Source organism: Ambystoma mexicanum, chromosome 1q, assembly GCF_040938575.1.
Source record: "Ambystoma mexicanum isolate Mex_15411 chromosome 1q, UKY_AmexF1_1, whole genome shotgun sequence".
In the NCBI taxonomy this organism is placed as follows: Eukaryota; Metazoa; Chordata; class Amphibia; order Caudata; family Ambystomatidae; genus Ambystoma; species Ambystoma mexicanum.
Window position 1 is genome coordinate 517207568 of NC_090922.1, and position 19903 is coordinate 517227470.

General features: G+C 46.8%; 1 protein-coding gene across 1 annotated transcript in view; it reads right to left on the reverse strand.

The window, feature by feature from the left end:
• Positions 1-17757, reverse strand: part of CD79A (CD79a molecule) — a 172268-nt gene extending 154511 nt beyond the window's left edge. Inside the window, exon 1 of the mRNA XM_069640912.1 lies at positions 17472-17757. Coding sequence (XP_069497013.1) covers positions 17472-17532 — 61 coding nt within the window. The 5' untranslated portion in view covers positions 17533-17757. The remainder of the gene's footprint in view (positions 1-17471) is intronic.
• Positions 17758-19903: the final 2146 nt, after the last annotated feature.

Here is a 19903-nt window from a genome sequence, read left to right on the forward strand (position 1 = left end):
AAAGATGGCTTGCATACTACACAAACCATAGTAAGGTACGCAAACAAATATATAAGCATTTATATATTTTACAGTGACTGACAACAGTGCCAGCTAGCCACAGCGTGCTGGCACTTCTGTCAGCTTGCTTGACTTAATGGCGGGCACGTCTCCCGTCGCGGCTACGGCCGCGGCAGGATAATGTGTCTTGCCAATGTTGTGGTGGGACCGGGGGGCCCCGGTAGGGCTCTGGCTCAACCCCACTTTTTGGAGACTGCCGGCTGGCCCTGGCCCACTTAACGCACTGGTCCCCAGTAGTGGGACAGAAGGGGGTGCAGTGGATTGTGGTCCAGTGTTTGGATGGTGCGAGGATTTCAGTGCTGGAGTAGGAGCCGTACTGTATGTAAAGAATGAGGTGCTTCTACAGAGCTGTGTGTCTGGACCTTAGTATGTAATGTTAAATTGAGTGTTTGTTTGGAGTAAGACCCTCATTAACTTCTCTGTCCTTCTCATCACAGTTGTTACTCTTTGTCAAGGACTGTTACGAACAGTGCTTGATTTGGGAGAGTTGCCAACTATCTGTATGTTGTCACTTTAATTCTCAAACGTGTCGGAAGCGGCTGAGAAAGAATTTGTCTGTAATCAGTGTGGCTTGACACGTAGAGAGACGTGTGTTGGTCCCTTCCTCTAAACAGATTAGACTGAGTCGCTGCTGCGCAGCTCCTGCTCCAGTGAGGGGGATGAGTCGGAAGCCAATCTTGGAGAAGGCTCTGTAAACCCCGAAGCCTTGTTGCATCCTGTGAAGTCCAGTGAAGCCAGCCCAGTGGGGTTTCATTGGAGGAGGAGGTGGCGGCAGCAGCACTAGAACACTGGTGAAGGGGATGGTGGAAGGGGGGTTATTTAGCAGGCTGATGCAGGTCGTCGCTTCTTCTGGGCAAAGACTGATTGAGTGACTAAGCCTGGCCTCTTTATACTCCATAATCTTATATATTTTTGGTGCCCTAACCCCCCCAGGTACCATTCTAATCCTTGCTTCAGGCTTGAGTGCATCTTGGTGTATGCCTTCGTATTTTAGTTACTAGTCGGCAAGTGCTCCCTTAATTCATATTAATTTTCTAATCAGAGAGAGGTCGTCGGAAGCGGCCGCAGCGTGTTTCCTGAAAGCGATGTGGCTTGACAGTCAATCAGCGTTTTTGACACAGATGCACAGTGACCACAGGACCATTATTAGCCCGTTGAGCTGTGGACAGGAGGGGTCCCCATAAGTGAAGGTACCTACCATTGCTAGGGTTACTGTTTTGAAAAGCGTAATTATTTCCACTGCGAGCAACTCACCTGCCTCGTAAGGTCCAAAAACACCAACGCAGCGAGTAGCGCGTGCGTTTTTTAAATGTTTATATGAGTGCTGCAGTCAAGCAGTCGACGGTTCCGCTGCTTTTGCGCTGCAGGCTTTGAACACATTTCATATTATTAATACTCTCTCATAAGAGTGTGTTGGACGTGTGTGGAATCAGTGACTGCTGGCCTGAATGCCTTTGAGGTGATTCGCGCTGGTAGGTGTGATGCTGGAAATGCATTGGAGAGACAGGGCCTCTGTATCCTTGTCCGTTACTGCTTTTTATCGTGTGTTCTGTCGTATTTTCCACGCAGGAGTTCATGTGGGACTTCTGGCAGTGCCGCTCTCTCTTTTGGTTTGGTGAACAGACGCATGGGATACCCTTATGGCACCCATGGGTGGGGGTACAACCCTGTGCCCCTAGTGTATGTTTTTGGGCACCTGTGTATGGCCCACAGAGCAGGGTACGGGCTGGTGGCAGTTCCGTGCTGAATTGACTGGTGCCCGAAGTGTCCTCCATTTTGGGATGCGCAGGCCCTGTCATTGGAATCGGTAGATTCCTGATGGAGAAAAGATGGCCCCCGTGGCCTCTTGCCTTCCATCGCCTGTAACCTTGGTTTTACGAAGTCCCGGGAAGCCCTGACTCTGTCCCTTCCCCCTGAGTGGCTGTTGGTTGGAAGTTCCATATATGGTAGTGTGGGGAAGTGCCGACCAGACTAGCTGGAACCTTCCCAACGACCGTATGTTGTGGGTACACCTGTGGGTGGGACCTGGGTGAATGGAGTATGTGACGAATATGCACTTCTTGTTGTGGATGTCTGGTATCTGGTGTTTGACACAATAACTGAGGCAGCCCTGCCCGGAACTGGTATGAATGCAGTGTGTAGTGTTGAATGGCGCGGTACATGTCCGAATCCACATTCTGTGTTGTGAGTGTCTGGATGGAGAAGAATGGCCTGAATGCACTGTGCGCCTCATTGGCTGACTGACTGCTGAATGCCCTTCTGAGTGATTGGTTGCCTGAGTGTGACCCAGCAGAATGAATGGGAGATCAACTATTATATCTGGGGGCCTCTCACTGCTAGAAATCGTTCAGAAGCTGGAGTTGAAACTGACATTGAAACTGAAGCTTAACCTTGAAACCCTGCTGGAAGAGAAGTAGTGCTATGACTCCACTTCATCAATCTGAAAGCTGCTGTGTCTTCAGGGACTGATCCAGAGAGGACCTGGTTAGGCGCCCTCTTCCCCAGCTACGAGGGACCATCGTGCACTGCTAACCTTTGCCGAAGCGCCCTGGAAGTCAGCCTACGAAAGACTGTCAGCCGGAGACGGGGACCACCGACGAGAAACGAAGAGAAGCACCGGACAGCCATCCACCGTCGTCAACCAGGGTTCGCAGGTTTGTTGTAACCGCTGGAGGCCCCTTGAAGTTAGTTGCCCAGAAGCGGGGACTACTTGACCCCATGCCATCGACGACTGGAGCCGCAATTCTCCTTTTGCCTAAGACTGTTTGATTCATGGACGCACTCGTCCGCACCGCCGACCGCCTTATCCCACCGGAGAAGGCCAGGCCGTGGATGCGCCGAGGAGCATCCGCCGGTGTGTTTCCCACCACCCAGAAGATCGTAGAGACGCCGGACAACTCGACTCCCTTGCTGGGCCACAGTTCTTCACAAACTCTTTACGGTCCAGAACTATTGAAATCGAGGTGCCCCGCACGCCTCATCCTTGCAGGACGTCTTTGACTCTACGTCAACGAGCACTGTCAGGATTGAAGCTGCTACCTCGAAGCCACCGAACTTTCCATTGACGATCATCGACACCAAGTTCACCTTCTTCGAGGACGTCGCCGATCTGTGGCTCCTGCTTTAAAGGGAGTCACTCAAGAAGGATCCGCCGACGCCTCCTCGAGGAACTCTGCTATTCCAGGTACATTGGGGTGGTGGAAACACTTTGGAAGGGAATAAGATTAACTGAACAATATATGGACTGGGCTTGTGGTATATCTTTACTTTACAGGTTGCCCAGGTGGGGGGATCTCCACACAGAACTGTGTCTATCGGTAGGGGCCAGTATTCTGCCAATTGTTCTAACCAACTGCTTTCCTCCTATATCTATTGTTGGTTACTTTTATTCATTGATCTGTGTGACATTTGACCAGAGTATAGTTGATGCACTTTAATGAGATCTAATTATAATTGTGGTACCACTTAGAACTGTATATATTTGCCATTGTAGATAACCGAGCACAAAGTGAGTTATTGTGATTGTGTAGATAACCTTGAACCTTAATTATATAAAAACTGTGTTTTAACTAATACAGTGTGCGGACATTCCTTTGTGGGTGCTTGGGGACTACACTGTACTTAAGAACCAGCCCGCATCACCTCCTGAAAAGCTAGGCCTTGATTGCTCGACCTGCGCTACCCTATTCAGAATCTTGGCTGGGGGCCGCTGTGCCTCTCCTGTGCCATATAGAGAGCAGGAGTACAGACACGCCCCAATGGTCCCTCACAGTAGGATCTAATCATTAATACTTTGTTTAAACCTTGCGAGCTCTCAGAGCGGAGTGGTGGAGCAGAGGTGGTCTGCTGTCTGAGCTGTGCAAGGATTCTTTCAGTGTCTCCTGTGATGAAGTGTGGCCAAGAACGCTGCATTTCGGTTGCAACCTCAAAAACCCCATTTCCCAGCGGAACGCGGAGCAGATATGTGGAGCAAAGGTGGTCTGCTGTGGTCCACTGAAGGTCGGCTGAGGGTTGCTGTGCCTATAACAGCAAACATAACGCAGAGGCACGTGTCATCCAAAGGTTGCTTGAACTATAATTTAACTGTTTAACAGTACCTATAAAAGCAACACTTGACGCACTGCAAGCATCTAGCTTATTTAAAAATGCCTGGTAAGACTGCAATGTGGTCCAAAGCATACAACCTCTGAAAATATAAGCTGTACAAAAAAGTAAACACACATACACCTGCTACTAGCATGGAGTTCTTGGACACGCCATCTGTGCGTACCGGAGAGGCAGCAGTCAGGCCCAGAAACCCAACTCAGGATTTAATTACAACTTATTTTGGAAATGACAATATGCAGCAGACCGATGGGGTGCAAGGAGTGTGCACTAACGACCGATTGAATGCTTCTCCTGACGTAGCACATACTGGGGCCATTAACCAGTCACTGTCTGGGATTGGCAATAACGACTCCTCGCTGACGCTTTGCTACTCACTAAAGGGGTCAGCGAACAACTTATGGGAGCAACACTCTATGACGCAACAAGCTGGGCACATCTTATCTGCGTCCGGGCTGATTAGGCCCCCTTCTCGAACCCAGGGGGTGGAGCAGCCGCGGATGTCTCTGACACCTGATTTATTCCTAGCAACTGTGGCAAAATTACCACTAGATGAGTTTATTGTAATGGGCCATGTGTCTATTGTGGATTCTAGTGCTAGGAGCTCTGTGGATGATCTTAAAAATGGTGTTATGCATTTTGCCGTGAAGATTCTTCTAAAATTGTGTGGGCATATTCATGAGGACCTGCAAAAACAGGGTGCTATGATTCAACGCCTGGCGGTACATTTTGAACAGTTCAAACTGGGCGTAAATCCATGTGTACATAAGAACCTGGAATTTGAACACTGAGGTTGTAGAAGTGCCGCAGGGGCCGGTGGTGATAAATGATATTGAACCTTGTCCAGGCCCGAGCCTGACCAGTTATATTGAGGAGGCTTTTCCCCTGAGATATCAAACCTGCTGCGAGGACTACAGTAAATAATGCCCGTAGTACGCAACCTGGTCCTGAAGTTTGCAACCGTCCACTGAATTCTACAACCGTGGGATGTGTTAACAAATCAAAAACAAAATCCAAGAAACAAAGGAAAAGAGAGTCGCAACGTAATAGCAGGCAAATCAAAAGTGTGTAGACTTTAACAAGCTGGTGTGTAAAGGAGGCTTCAGTGGCAACTACGGAGGGTATTGATATACCCTGCAACGGGAGTCCTCCCCTCTTGCAAGCACTCAGCATCAGTCATCCTGGTTCAGGTGCACAGATTCTAGGAGATGTTGCACCGACTGTGGTGCCTACCATTGATCTGATCGGTCTGTGTGACACACAGCCTCCGCTCATGCAGGATTCAAAGGTACTGGACTCGCTCATATTGAGCATATCGTTGTCTAAACAAAGTCGTGACCATAAACCTTTAAATCGTGCAGCAGTGGTTAAGTTATTGGAGAAAATACCCTCCTTGAGGATTCTTAACTCTACAGATTTTGATTTTATTGAACAATTAAAGGTGAAGGGAAGGCAAATAACTAGACTCTGTTGTTGCCTCGTGGACACCCATGATATGTTCTCACAAATTGACATTTTCATCACTAGAGTATGAACTAGATGCTAGGGTGCCTGTAGAAACACCACCCAGTTGTTGTGAGAAGTGTAACAAAGAGAAACATGGGCGTGGTTCCAAAAAGCACTGAGTCAACTCCTCCGTCTACACCTATGGGCAATGCTCAAGGATGGGAACGGCTGAAGAGTTTCCTCCAACAACAATGTGTGGCTGTTAAATGAGGACTAAAGTTGTTGTGTTAGAACACTAGAGGCTTCAGGCACCTGTTTAGTGAGGAGGGGTCCATACCTTTTTTAATGGAGCCTGATATTTTTATGTGCCAAGAGACTTGTCTGACTGACAAAGTGTACTTGGAAGGTTTTGTGTTGCATCAAGTAATGGCAAAAAAAGGTGACCTGGGAAGACCTGGAGGCCTATTAGTTTGTGTACGTCACTCTTTGGGATCTCGAGTGCTTAGCACAACCACCCTTGAAGATAAAGTTATGGCTGTCGAAATAATATTAAACCCCCAACATGATAAACGTGTGCGATCCACCCAGCGGTGACTACACGGATGATATCTTTGCTTTTATTGATGATATATGTGTGGGTTGGGGAAGTGATGGTGGAAATGAGATGATACTAATAGGTGGAGATTTCAATGCCTGTTGCCTTGACAATGGGCCTCATTACAAGTTTGGCGGCAGCCTACCAGTATTTCCGGCACCAACGAATGGGCAATTACCGGGTCATTATGGCCCAGCCGGACCCGGTATTTGCTCATTCACGGGCACCGGAATTAATTCATCCCCATTGAGCCCCATATGCCAATAGTGATCACTCTACATTGAGTTTCACACTCTCTTTCCCTGTCCACGATGTTGAACAATCTGCAATTAAGTATATTGTAACTAGTCACTCTGGGAATTGCATTCGGTGGCCCAGTGCACGTATTGGGAGGGCTACACGCTGGGTAAACATCTTGGGAAGGGCCATTTGGCTACATACTCCTCTCTACTTGTGGACGAGATGCACATCCATGACAAAGTTAGCGTCTGTAAACACGTCTCGCCCCACAATCATAGGTAAAGCTCACAGTAACCCATTCGATGTCCAAGTTCGAGCTGCTAAGTGCGTTATGCGTAGCAAATTGCGTGTGCTAAGAATGAGGGCTTCTCCTGCCCCCAAATTTGTCCACCGAATGAGATTGATCAAAAATAGCTGTTGTGGGTGGTTACGAGATCAGAACAACTCTGTTCTAAACATGCAATGGCAGGGGTTGATATGTGCCCTGAATAGTAGAAATCCAAGAACCATCTGGCAGCTACTAACTGCCACCAAAGGACCCAGAGAGGAGCATATTCTAAATCCCATCAGTGAGGCTGCTTGGCTGGCAAACATTTGTGATAATCAAAAGCCTGTACCATCTATCTTGACCCTTGGTGATCCAAGGTTTGGTGAACATTGGCCGATTAGCACATCAATTAACACCTTAGTGGCCATCAACACCCTCCTCTAGGACACCGGTGCCTAAGGGGTTAGCCAATATGGTTCTTAAAAAGAACCCATCTGCGTGGGTTCCCTATTTTAAAGCACTGTTTGATGAAGTGTGTGGTGAGCAACCCATCCCGTCCACTTAGAGGCAGTCTGTGCTTGTCCCAGTGTATAAGAGGGGGGACAGGAACAAGCCAGGACATTACAGACTGCTGTCCATGTTGGACGTGACCGGTAAGCTATTTTCGTGCCTGGTATTAAAAGAACTCCAGGAATGGATTAAATCCAAAAACATCTTGGACGATCTGCAGACAGGCTTTCGGCCAGGCTCCTCTACTATGCATAATATTCATATGCTTGACAGATTGATTATAGAAGCCTCTCAGAGGGACGCTCCGGTGTTTTATGTGGCGTTTATAGATTTCAGTTCGGCCTTCGACTTAGTAAACAGAGATAGAATCTAGAACAAGTTGAAGTTGTTGGGCTGTCTGGGTTGGCTTCTGACCCTGCTGAGGAAGTTGCATGAGGAGACGAGTGCTAGAGTGCGTCTTGATAACGCGGGGGGAGTGACTGCACCAGTGGTACTTAGCCGGGGAGTCAGGCAAGGATGTGTTCTAGCTCCTCTGCTGTTTAACCTCTATGTTGCAGATCTGCTGAAGAGAATGTTGGAAAGCTCTAACTGTCCACCAGCAATAGGAGGGACTAAGATCGCTGGTTTGTTATACGCTGACGACCTTGTAATCGTCAATGACACCCTCTCTCGATGTAGAGCCATGTTGGAGGAACTGGCAGAGTATGACAGAGAGCATGATCTTGTGGTGAATATTGCCAAAACAAAAAGATTGCTGGTGGCAGGAAAGAAAATTAACAGGGTGAAAGTTGTTACCAGCCTGTGGGACATTGAGTATGTTGAGCACTATCCTGATCTCGGGCTCAAGATGAGCGCAGACAGCAGCTACCCTCACATTGTCTCCATTAAAAAGAGGAAGGCGCGTTGCTGAACCACCTTTTTAGCCGTTTTGCACCTCAGATGGCAGGTTATTCCCTGGAAGGGGTACTAATACTCTCTACACAGTGTTTTTACCCAGAAATCTTAAATGGCCTCGAGCCACAGACCATGAAAGATCTAAGATGGTTGAATCACATAGAGAGCGCGTTGTGGAGGAAGCTTCTGAAACGTAGAACTTCAGTCCCTATAGAAACTTTGCGCCTGGAGCTGGCTCTAATATCATTGGCTTCCCAGCTGGAATGGCAAAGGGTTGAGTTATATCTTAAGGCCAAGATATTGCCTCTTTGTCCAATCTTGCACATGTTGGGTGCTAATTGTGTACGAAGAAAGCAGGTTAAAAGTAACTTGTATGAAGATTTGGTAATTAACACCTTTTCAATTACAAACTGGTATCCAAAGTGAGAAAATAGGGGGGTACTCGACTTTGAAAACATCATTTAAATTATTATTATTTTTTTACATTTATAGCAGCACACCAAACCCTTGGGCATCAGGGCGCTAGTTACAGAAAGTGCGAGGTGGCAGTCTTAAATTATACAAACATAGTCCGGTAAATGCATAACCTGGCAGAGCTGCACCTCATTGTACGGGGGCTACACCAGGAATACAACAGATAAGCAGTCACAATCAGGTGGGTGCATAGACAGGCAGAGCCGCACCTCATGGTACAGGGGGCTACACCAGGAATACAGATGAGCAGTCACAATCAAGTGTGTGCATAGACTGGCAGAGCCGCGCCTCATCGTATGGGGGCTACACCAGGAATACAGATGAACAGTCACAATCAGGTGGGTGCATAAACAGGCAGAGCCGCACCTCATGCTACAGGGGGCTACACCAGGAATACAGATGATCAGTCACAATCAGGTGGGTGCATAAACAGACAGAGCCACGCCTCATGGTACAGGGGGCTACACCAGGAATACAGATGAGCAGTCACAATCAGGTGGGTGCATAGACGGGCAGAGCCACGCCTAATGGTATGGGGGCTACACCCGGAATACAGATGAACAGTCACAATCAAGTGGGTGCATAGACTGGCAGAGCCGCGCCTCATTGTATGGGGGGGCTACACCAGAAATACAGATGAACAGTCACAATATAGTGGGTGCATAGACTGGCCGAGCCTCATTGTATGGAGGGGCTACACCAGGAATACGATAGTACAATCACAACGAGCAACAGCTGATTCAATTTTTAAGCAGAAGTACAAAATGTATAAAACAAAACAGACCTAAGTTTGAATAACCCAGAAGGCACATAATACAATATAAAGCGGATGCGGTGATGTAAACACAGAGTTCGGGGAGAAGTCAGTGTCACGATCCATGCCCCTGACCCCCTCAGGTATAACAGCCCCCTGGCAGCAGTGGGGCTAAAGCCATTCACACTGGCCCCAAGGGCCTTAAAACTCCATCAGAAACATACATGGAGTCAGTCCTGGCGCCCTTGGCGCCAGGCTCATTATCAGGAATAAAGAAATGCCAGTTTTGGACCTTAATCCAACATGGAAGCCTATTACACAGCTCAGTTCTTTAGAACCAAGCCATGTGGTCTAGTGTTTTGGGTGTGGCTGGGGCTGGAACTACTTGGCCTGGAACTACATTACCTGGGCTATTTAAACCACACCCAAACAGCAGAACACGCTTCGCGTTATTCTGCACTCCTGCAGCGTAACGCTCACCATGTCCAGCTCCTGCTCATCTGCTTCTCCGGCGGCCCGATCCTGAAGCCCTAGATCCGGATTCCATTAATAACCTGGAAGAACAAGAACAGCATTAGCGAGCAAGAACATTTACCTGTGAAGTAACCGGTCTTGAATCCATCCTGCGCATCGCTTACCTCGCCCATCTCTGGAGTTCGGTGCAACCTGCAAGGGAGAAGGAACAAGGTCAGCATTAACAAAGCACTTACCTGGGCAAGCAACGCTTCAATCGCTCATCACTCCAGAACATCACTGCAACCTGTACAAAGAAGAGAAGAGAACACAGGTTAGCAATGAACACCAATAAACGCACAGCGCTCCGCGCATCAACAAGGACAGCATTACTAACAATTCTTACCTCGGCAAGCAGTGAATCCTGGCATCACCCTGCACTAAGGAAGAACACCCTGACCCTGACGGGGTGCCTTTCCCTGGGTTATGCGTGATGTATCGCCTACTAAAAAGATATAGAGGAGAGTACTGTCCCTCAACCTTCTATACTGGTGGCGGTGTCTGGAAACAGACACGAGTAGTCCAACAGGGACATGTAAAAAGTGGTAGGCTTCAGCAGGTTAGGCAGCGTGCAACAAAACTGTATATTAGATCTTGAGGCTGCTAAAAAGTATGGATACAACCTGCTAGACAGGTCTACTGCTTATATTCCATCCAGAATGTATAGCTTTAATGATTCCCGTAGGTCATTGTGGTTGGAGTGTAAAACAGTACTGCTGGAGGCATCACTAGATAGTGTAATAAAAAACAAACCCAGCCTAAGGGCTGTAGGGCTAAAAAATGGCTCTTGTAAAAAGGTGTAGCTCGCTCTGTGAAGGTGAACCAGCTCGATACAGCACACGGATTTTACAGAGCCCAGCAGTTACAGCTCTACAGATACATTATCACCCGATTGTTCGGGTTTTTGACCCTTCCACACCAGCATGATGCTGTAAACAAACCAGTGTCATCCCTCGCCTCCCAGACAGACCTTATGCCTAGAGGTTTTGGCGAAGAGGAGACACCAGCATCCCCTTGTTCAGCATCTACCTGAACATTTGGCAAACTTGTTTGCATTCCAAGTCACGGTCCTGAACAAGATGGTTTGAATCTCCCATGCCATCGAAACCGGTCGACCTCTTTCGGTCATGAGGGCTCTCATGACCTACCTATGATCTCTTTCACACTAACTCAAGAGACTGTATTCTTTGAAAAATTGCTTACTGTAGCACACTCACCTTCACAGAGCGAGCTACACCTTTTTACAAGAGCCATTTTTTAGCCCTACAGCCCTTAGGCTGGGTTTGTTTTTTATTACACTATCTAGTGATGCCTCCAGCAGTACTGTTTTACACTCCAACCACAATGACCTACGGGAATCATTAAAGCTATACATTCTGGATGGAATATAAGCAGTAGACCTGTCTTGCAGGTTGTATCCATACTTTTTAGCAGCCTCAAGATCTAATATACAGTTTTGTTGCACGCTGCCTAACCTGCTGAAGCCTACCACTTTTTACATGTCCCTGTTGGACTACTCGTGTCTGTTTCCAGACACCGCCACCAGTATAGAAGGTTGAGGGACAGTACTCTCCTCTATATCTTTTTAGTAGGCGATACATCACGCGTAACCCAGGGAAAGGCACCCCGTCAGGGTCAGGGTGTTCTTCCTTAGGGCTAGGTACGCCGCGTCAGGTGGCCCATCTTTTCATGTGAATTGAGTGTGAGCACTTTAACTCACTTATTTGTTTGGCATACATCTGATGCATCTTGAATACCATTTTTCCTACAAAACCGTTGTTTTTGTGTTACCCTATGTGATTTTGTTAACGGTTAAAAGGACGAACACGGTTGTACCGTGCACCTTAGCTTTATAAGCTCTCCCTGTTGTTTTTGGATCACCCTGCACTACTCTTACCTCGCCCATCTCCGGGTTTCACCGCAACCTGCAAGGGAGAAGGAACAAGGTCAGCATTAACAAAGCACTTACATGGGCAAGCAAAGCTTCAATCGCTCATCACTCCAGAACATCACCGCAACCTGTACAAAGAAGAAAAGAGAACACAGGTTAGCAATTAACACCAATAAACAGCGCAGTGCTCCGCGCATCAATAACTCACTGTGGTCTTCGCCATCGACGTGGCAACTTCGAGATCGCAACCATCCCTGTGAAAACAAAAAGAGACTTTGTTAGGGAACAGCGTAGTGGAGGAAGACGCAGAGAAGACAGAGAAAACGGAGGGAAGGAAAGAGACAGAATAAAGACGGAAAAGACATAACTCACCTGGAAGACCGCAAGCAGAGTCGGAGTCACAGCCGGTCTGGACCCGACATAAGGGCACACGGACCAGTGAAGCAACTAGGTCCACGGAACGCCCGCACCAACCACGTGCCCCTGCACAGAGACGCAGGACGGAGAGTTCAACGCACAAAAACCTAAGGTGAGGATTAACCCCAAGGGAGGGGATTTGCACCAGAGGGAGGTGGGAGTCCACCCCTCACAGAACCAGTATCTTAACCCTCCATTCTCCTGTTATAGGCACTACCCAACGTCTGGCACATAACCAAGCAGAGGGGGGTCCGGGATAGCACTTAGACCTCCATCCAGTATCGTGTGGCGCCCCCGTGGATATCAGGTGAGCATAACAGTCAGGGGGCAGAGAAGTCAATTTAAGCTGAGTGCAGGGTTCAAGACCAAGATAACATTTTAGTGAGGGGTCCCAGCAAGGAAAGGGTGCATGTGACGACAACACAGTAGCCGAGGGACCCAGAGACAAGATACTAGTTGAGGAAGCGCTGTGAGTCTGGAAAGGTGAAGTGCAGAGGCAGCAGCGTGAGAGCAATGGTAGATTGGTCGGCGGCAGAATATGAAAGCGATCAACATGATGCCATGCATTGTTGATCTTACCTACAGAACACTTGGATTGGATGCTGGGTCTAGGGAGCGCTGTGGAGCAAATGAAGGCGGCCGGACCCGGTAAATTGATAGAGGGGCATGGCCTTCCAGGCCTGTGTAGGGCCAGACAGAGATGGAGGGAGGCCTTAGTGTTTGGCCTTCATGTGGGGCTGGTTTCACCTGCCGGTTCCACAATGTAGGGACACGTGATGTTGCAGATGGCCATTCCGCTCTCGGCGGAGGCGGGCATTTGGCTATGCTATGCTTAAAACCGGGATGAATAAAGCATGGCCGTTTGCCCTGCTCCATTCATTTTAGCTGTGTCACAAGAAAGGAAAACACTGAGACCCTGAGCTAGAAAGGGACCAGAGAGACACTGCAAAATGGATTCTTCAGTCTTATTGGAAAGTGCATCATATCCCAACACCCAAAACAGCGTTCTGTCACTGCCAACACACCTCTCTGGGAGCACATTTCATCATGACAGGACCTTGAAGGGCTAAACGCAGTGAAACGTGTAAAAAAGAAAAACATTTTGCTCCTTGTTTGAGGGATAGTAATTTAAGCGTGACAGCAGCGGTTCATGCGTGTTTGTTCCACACTTAAAAATAAAATGCACAAACAGGTCAGAAATGGCACGTCCACACATTGCATTTCCTCTATGCCTATTCCATGGTGGTACAAGCAAAGTTTTTTTCTGCGCATTTTGATGCGCATTCTGTTTCTGAATTTGGGACACATTCAAAATGTGCCCCCTTATGTATGCATAAATAGAAAGGGGCATCTGAATGTGTACCTCTGCGATGCATACTTTCAATGCAACTTTGTGAACAGGGCACTTCTCTTTTGGGCGCAAGTGATGAGACGCACTAGTGGCAACAAATGTTTAGACGATAGGCCTCTTACTGTAGACATATCTTATGTACCTCCTGACCCCCTAGACCCCAGGTACACAGCTAAGAAAATGTCAACTTAACCCAACTAAATGGTATTCCTTTAAGGAACGTCAGAGTGTACATCATGAAAGCTGTGAATGACTTCCTCAGCCCTACTGGCCGTTCCTACGGTCATTGAAATGCAGCCATAAACTCTCCCAATGACTGAATAAATAACCTCAGTAGTCATCATGGAAACAAACGCAGCGGGATAAACTCTGATACAATCAAATCTGAGCTTGCTGACTGGAACAGAAATTACGAGCATATCTCTACACTAAAAAGCCTCAAATGTACAGCTCATAGGTATAAAAAAAACGTAACTTCAGCGGACACTGAGTCCTAGACCAGACGTGCATAGACTGATGCTATGTTTACGTATTAACCAGTTGCCCATATTGTCGGTTCTGCGTGCTCTTATGAATCTGGCAGTGGATCAACCAGTGTGTCGCATATGCAGGTGTCATGGTATTATGGAAACATCTAAACACTGAGTGATCCAGTCTGAACACTGTGTATATGTGCACTTTTGAAAATATGGTTCCCGACTATGGCCCTCATTACGACCCAGGCGGTAAGTTACCGCCTGGGTCGTACCCTTACCACCATGGCGTAAACTACGTTTACGCCATGGTGGTTGGCGGATTTACCGCCCCATTCCAAGGTGAGTGGGACGGTAAATCCCCATTTCCCATTTTACCCTTCCCCATTCCCATTTTCGCCCCATAGGGCATAATGGGAATGGGGAAAGGCGATAATTACGGTGCCGCAATTATCGCCAAGGTCCCTTTGCGGCATGGCTTTTAACGGCTGCAAAAAAGCAGCCGTTAAAAGCCATCCCGCAAAGGGAACCTTGTAATCAGGCGTTAAGGGTCGGCGCCGTAAACCCCTTAACGCCTGAGTCAGAATGAGGGCCTATGACTCTATTAAGTCGAACGAGTTTTGGATATATTGCTTAAACTCCCCACACACTCAGTCCACTTGGTACTGTTAACGGTCTGGAACAGGGCTCAAGTCGAGGGTACACGCAGGGTGGGCGGGGGAACAGAGTCCACCCACTTAATTCAGAGGGTGGACTCAGTCCACCCCAGCAATGTGAAACATTGAATGTCCTCTTTGAGTTTATGAATTTAAGCCGACCTCTGGGATCAAACCACAGTCTGCAGATTTGTAGGCTGGACACTTCACCAATACACTATACAACCTGATCAAAAATAAGAAACAACTAAAGGTGAAATATCCCATTTCGGTACTGTAAGTCCCAGGTAAAACATTTGTATTGGTTCTTGGAGTTTAAAACATGCACACCTTTTAAAGTTTTCAAAAACGCTATTCGAAGAAAATATCCTGTCTTGGTTGTGTGTGTATTGATTTTATGAAAGGCAATTGCCATTCGTCCTGTTCAATTTGGGTGGTTATGCAAAGCCAATTTAATGAAATGTGCATATTTCACATTGATATGCTAATTTCTGGCGACGTCACATCCCATTGCGTTTGTTGATGAGTCCGCCCACTTTAGTTTTTAGGACTTCACCCCTGGTCTAGTATGTGGTTGTGAAGCGCCTTTCTATTGTGGTTAAATCATTCTGATGTTAGAACTTTTGATGCTGAGCTTTAAATTGAATGGCACCATGATAGTCAATCATGTAAGCGATGTAACCTGAGCCTGTACTGTCAACGTAATTGTGCACATGAAGTTAGTTTATTTAAATTCCTCATTACAATGTTTTAATGTATACGTATGGTTTGCCAGTATGCATTTGAATTCTGTTCAGTTCCTCATAGGGTAGTAACATTTATGTATACTTTGTCAGTTGTTTGGTTGACGATTAGCTTGTTTTGTTATATATCGTTTTTTGTTACAAGTGTATATGTTAGTTGGCTAATTTTGCTACACCCCAGTGTGTTTGGTGTTGTTATAAGTAATGAAATATCTAGTGTAATTAACATTTGTAAAATGGCATTTGACTAATTACAATAAAACAAATAAAATAAGGAAAAAAATAAGTGCCAGTATCCAAATATTTTCTAGCACTCGTGTGACACTGCGGGTGGGCAGTTCCCCATCACTGCTGCCTCCACCCATACCTGCTCCCCACAGTGTCGACATATTTGGGGTTACACTGCAGCTCGCACCTGCTCATTGGGGGGGGTCAATGGATGCTCTGGCTATCATCACTTCATAATTAAAGTGAGCCAGAGACAATAAGTGCCGGGGCTGAGCCGTTGCAAACAACCCCACAAACTAAGCACTGGTGACGAGGAAGATCTGAACTTGGAGTAATGAAGATTACGCTGAGTGGCCAGTAATTGAATAGAAGAGAGGGATACAGGTCGAGAATGAGGTACATAAATAAAAGCCTTTGAGTGAACACTGTACAACCTCTCCACCTTCTGATCTCAGTTACATATACTAAAACCCACTGAGCTACCATATTGGAATTTCAATTTATGGCTCATTAAGTGCTAAGATATTTTACAGATATTGGCTGGAATGAATGTAAGATTACCCACAGGTCACTGGGGCATGATGAAACCAGAACTTCTGCACACATAGAACCTTAAACAGTGACTACTGCAAGATCACTTCACATTGCTAACGTAAATGAGGACTGTCTATAGTGCTGCAACACTCCTGCAAGCGCTACATATAATCATTTATGGCTGAAGCCCATTTCCTTTGAATAATAATAGTATTTGATGTTTCACATTGTGCTGCATACCGAAGGTTGTAGTTTCAGTGTGCTTGGTAACACTTGCTATAGTATACATTTAATGTATGTCGCCTGTATACCTCATGGCCTCATAGGATGTTGTATACAACTATTGAGAGCTTCTTTTTTTTTATTGTGTTTGGTTTAAAAAAAAAAAAAACCTTTACAATAATTTTAAAAAGATTGTATTACATAAATAAAAATCATGTTTGGGTTATTTACAGTTTCCATCTCCTTTCATTTCACTAATCGCATTAAGGTTATTTGTCAATGTCTCTTATAAAACATGATGAATATCGATTATACAAATCAAAACATATTAAACACTAAACATATTATAATATTCAAACAATCATTAGTATTATCAAAGTCTTGAATTGAGAGCTTTAGAAATAATCTCACTCTTCCCAACCCATGCGCTCACTTTCCCTCTTTCACCCAGGGCATTCTCAAGATGCTTTTAATCGTGCTGGGTGCATTGTCAATCACCAATATTGACCTGCTCAGCATTTTACACAGAGGTCTCTGCCACCTGTAGATTGACAGTTGACCTCTCACCCCCCCCACCACCGCCGGCCAATCCGAGGTTCTGCTCGCAATTTCTTTCAAGTGCAGGTTGCATTTAGATCACTGCAGCAGGCACATTAACCTGCTGGATTATCTTGAATGCTCATTGATGGACTGGGAACAAAATCTGGCCCTGGAAATGTTTTTCAAAGTGTCATTAGATTACACCGCACGAAAAGGCAAACCCCACTAAACAGAGCTTGGGACATCTCTGTCCAAGAAAGTTTTTTAAAGTCCAAATAGTGAATTTTAAAGCACATTGTTGTGACCACATACACTAAGGAAAGAATATACTGTACGTTTTATGCTAAATTCTTTGCTTCCAAACTATGTTGGGATGGAGAGGAAAGGGGTTTGGTGACTGAGATAGAGGATAGTAGGCGCAGTAAACCAGTGCCCCCACACAGAAGCGGCCCCTGGTTTAGAGACCCACCGGGAAATCTCCGGAGTACCCAGTAGGCCAGTCCACCCCTGTACGTGCAGTTCCTTCTGCCACCCGGGGGTACACTCTTCAGAGCCTACCTGGTAGGTGGATCATTAAGATCAGAAGCCACAGGGTGGGCAGCGGTTGGCAAAGGGGCATCGCACTCTTCTTTGCTGTCCTGTATGCTGATAGGCTGCCCCGGTATGTGCTGCCTGGGTTCTTTCCAACGGTGCAGGGCTGGAGACCGTACAGAGCAAAAGACGCTACCTCACCCACCAACCACCTTGGGGGCCGTTATGCGCAAACATCGAATCGTGCTATTTTGAATAAACAGGAGACGAGCCTCACTGCACTTGCGCTGTTTGGACCTGTGTGTAGAAAGGTGCAGCTTGGGCAGGCTTCCTGCTTCGGCCTTGCCATCTGGCTCTTGCTCTGACACCCCCACCCTCTGCTCTTCTTTACAACCCCCATTCCTTGGTTCCACCCACACCCTGCAAACACATCAACATTCATATTGTCTTTTGGGTTTTGCTCGTAGGCGGCGCTTTGGTAACCTCCAGTGAAGCAACACTATTTTTATGAATCGTTTTCTTCTTTTTGAGCGAATAAATAAGACGCATACAACACCTGCCTGTACACATAACATTTGACGATTATCATCTACAGTTTGTCTCCTGTGTTTTATTGAGCATGTGATGTAACGGTTCGATACAGTGTAGTGATTTAAATTCTCGGGAGGACAGCTCAGGGGCAACACGCTCCTCATGAAAGCAGGACAACACAGAGCAACACAGGTTCGCATACTGGGACCGTTGTTTCCAGACCGGCAAACTTAGAATGAGGCTCAATGACATGAATATACTAGCAAGACTAAAAGGGCCAGGTCACAGCAGTTTCTAGCCTAAACCCCCAAGTTGAGGAAGCTCTCTGCCACTGACTCCCGCGATTCTCTTTGTGCATTTGGAGTCTCAATGCTTGCAGCGGTACGCAACGACTTCCTAAACCACATCTAAAAGTCGTCTTTTGGTCACTAGCATAGCCCAAACTCAAGCAATGAAACAGTCCAAAGCTGCATGCATATCTCATGCTTTGCACACATTTTACTGTCAGGGTGACTATTCTGATACACGAAATGAGCACCATACCCAGTGTGCATTGCATGCAGAGGAGGGTGTGGCAGGTCGCAGACAATCAGTGGGCCTAGCCTCACTGGCAGCGTTTGACATCACCGGGGCTATATCAAGTCCAGCACCATGATGGTTGCTGTAGGTGCAGAGACTAGAGATGTATTTTACAGCCATAAGAGAAGATGAAGGCATGGCCATACGCTCCGCAGAGACTAGAGATGTACTTTACAGCCATAAGAGAAGATGCCGGCATGGCCATACGCTCCTCAGAGACTAGAGATGTACTTTACAGCCATAAGAGAAGATGCCGGCATGGCCATATGCTCCTCAGAGACTAGAGATTTACTTTGCAGCCATAAGAGAAGATGGCGGCATGGCCATATGCTCCTCAGAGACTAGAGATTTACTTTACAGCCATAAGAGAAGATGCCGGCATGGCCATATGCTCCTCAGAGACTAGAGATGTACTTTACAGCCATAAGAGAAGATGCCGGCATGGCCATATGCTCCTCAGAGACTAGAGATTTACTTTGCAGCCATAAGAGAAGATGGCGGCGTGGCCATACACTCCTCTTTGCTGTATGCAGCTGGCCCAGAGGCACGCACGATTTTCAAAACTCTCTCCCTGACGACAGATAGATGATACCAAGACTGCATTAACATAGTATTTCAGCCCCATGGTCAATACAGATTATGTAGGATTTGTGTTAAGGAATGACAAAACAGAAAGAGGATGAGGCACTGGATGCTTTTCATGCCCAATTGGCGTTCACCTGCATGCTACTCAATGATGAAGATGAGGTGCGTGCTACCCACATGGACACAACACTCCATTCCATGACCAAAGAAGACGTGAGCGGCGAAATCCAATGACGTAAATAAACAAGCCAGGCCAAAAACAAGGGTGGGATCAGCCAGCAGCTGCAACTACTGTGGTGGTACTTTGCCACATGCAAGACCCTGTCCAGCAAAAGGGCAGAACTTTGAATGATGTGGATGTGGAAAGCCCAATTATTTTGCCAGCGTATGTAAGTCACAACTTCTGCCGCAGAAACCCAGAAATCGGACCACTTCAAGGAAAGGTAGGGCAAACATAGCTCATTTTGGGTGCAGGATTTTCCTTGAAGCTGCATCTCAAGGGCGGATATTACTATTAGTGCTGGATGCTGACTCTCAATATATCATCACATTCACCAGCCATAAAGGCCTTTATCAGTACTGAGTTTAGGGATTTTCTTGGTGGCCTAGGTCTTCCAGCAGACAACCAGGATTGTGTTGGAAGGCCTCCAGGGTGTGCCTGATATCAGTGATGATAACCTGGTTATATGCTTCCATGTAGTCGGAGCACATGGATCACCTGGCCAATGTGCTGGCCTGATAGGAGAAAGGTGTAACCCTCCATA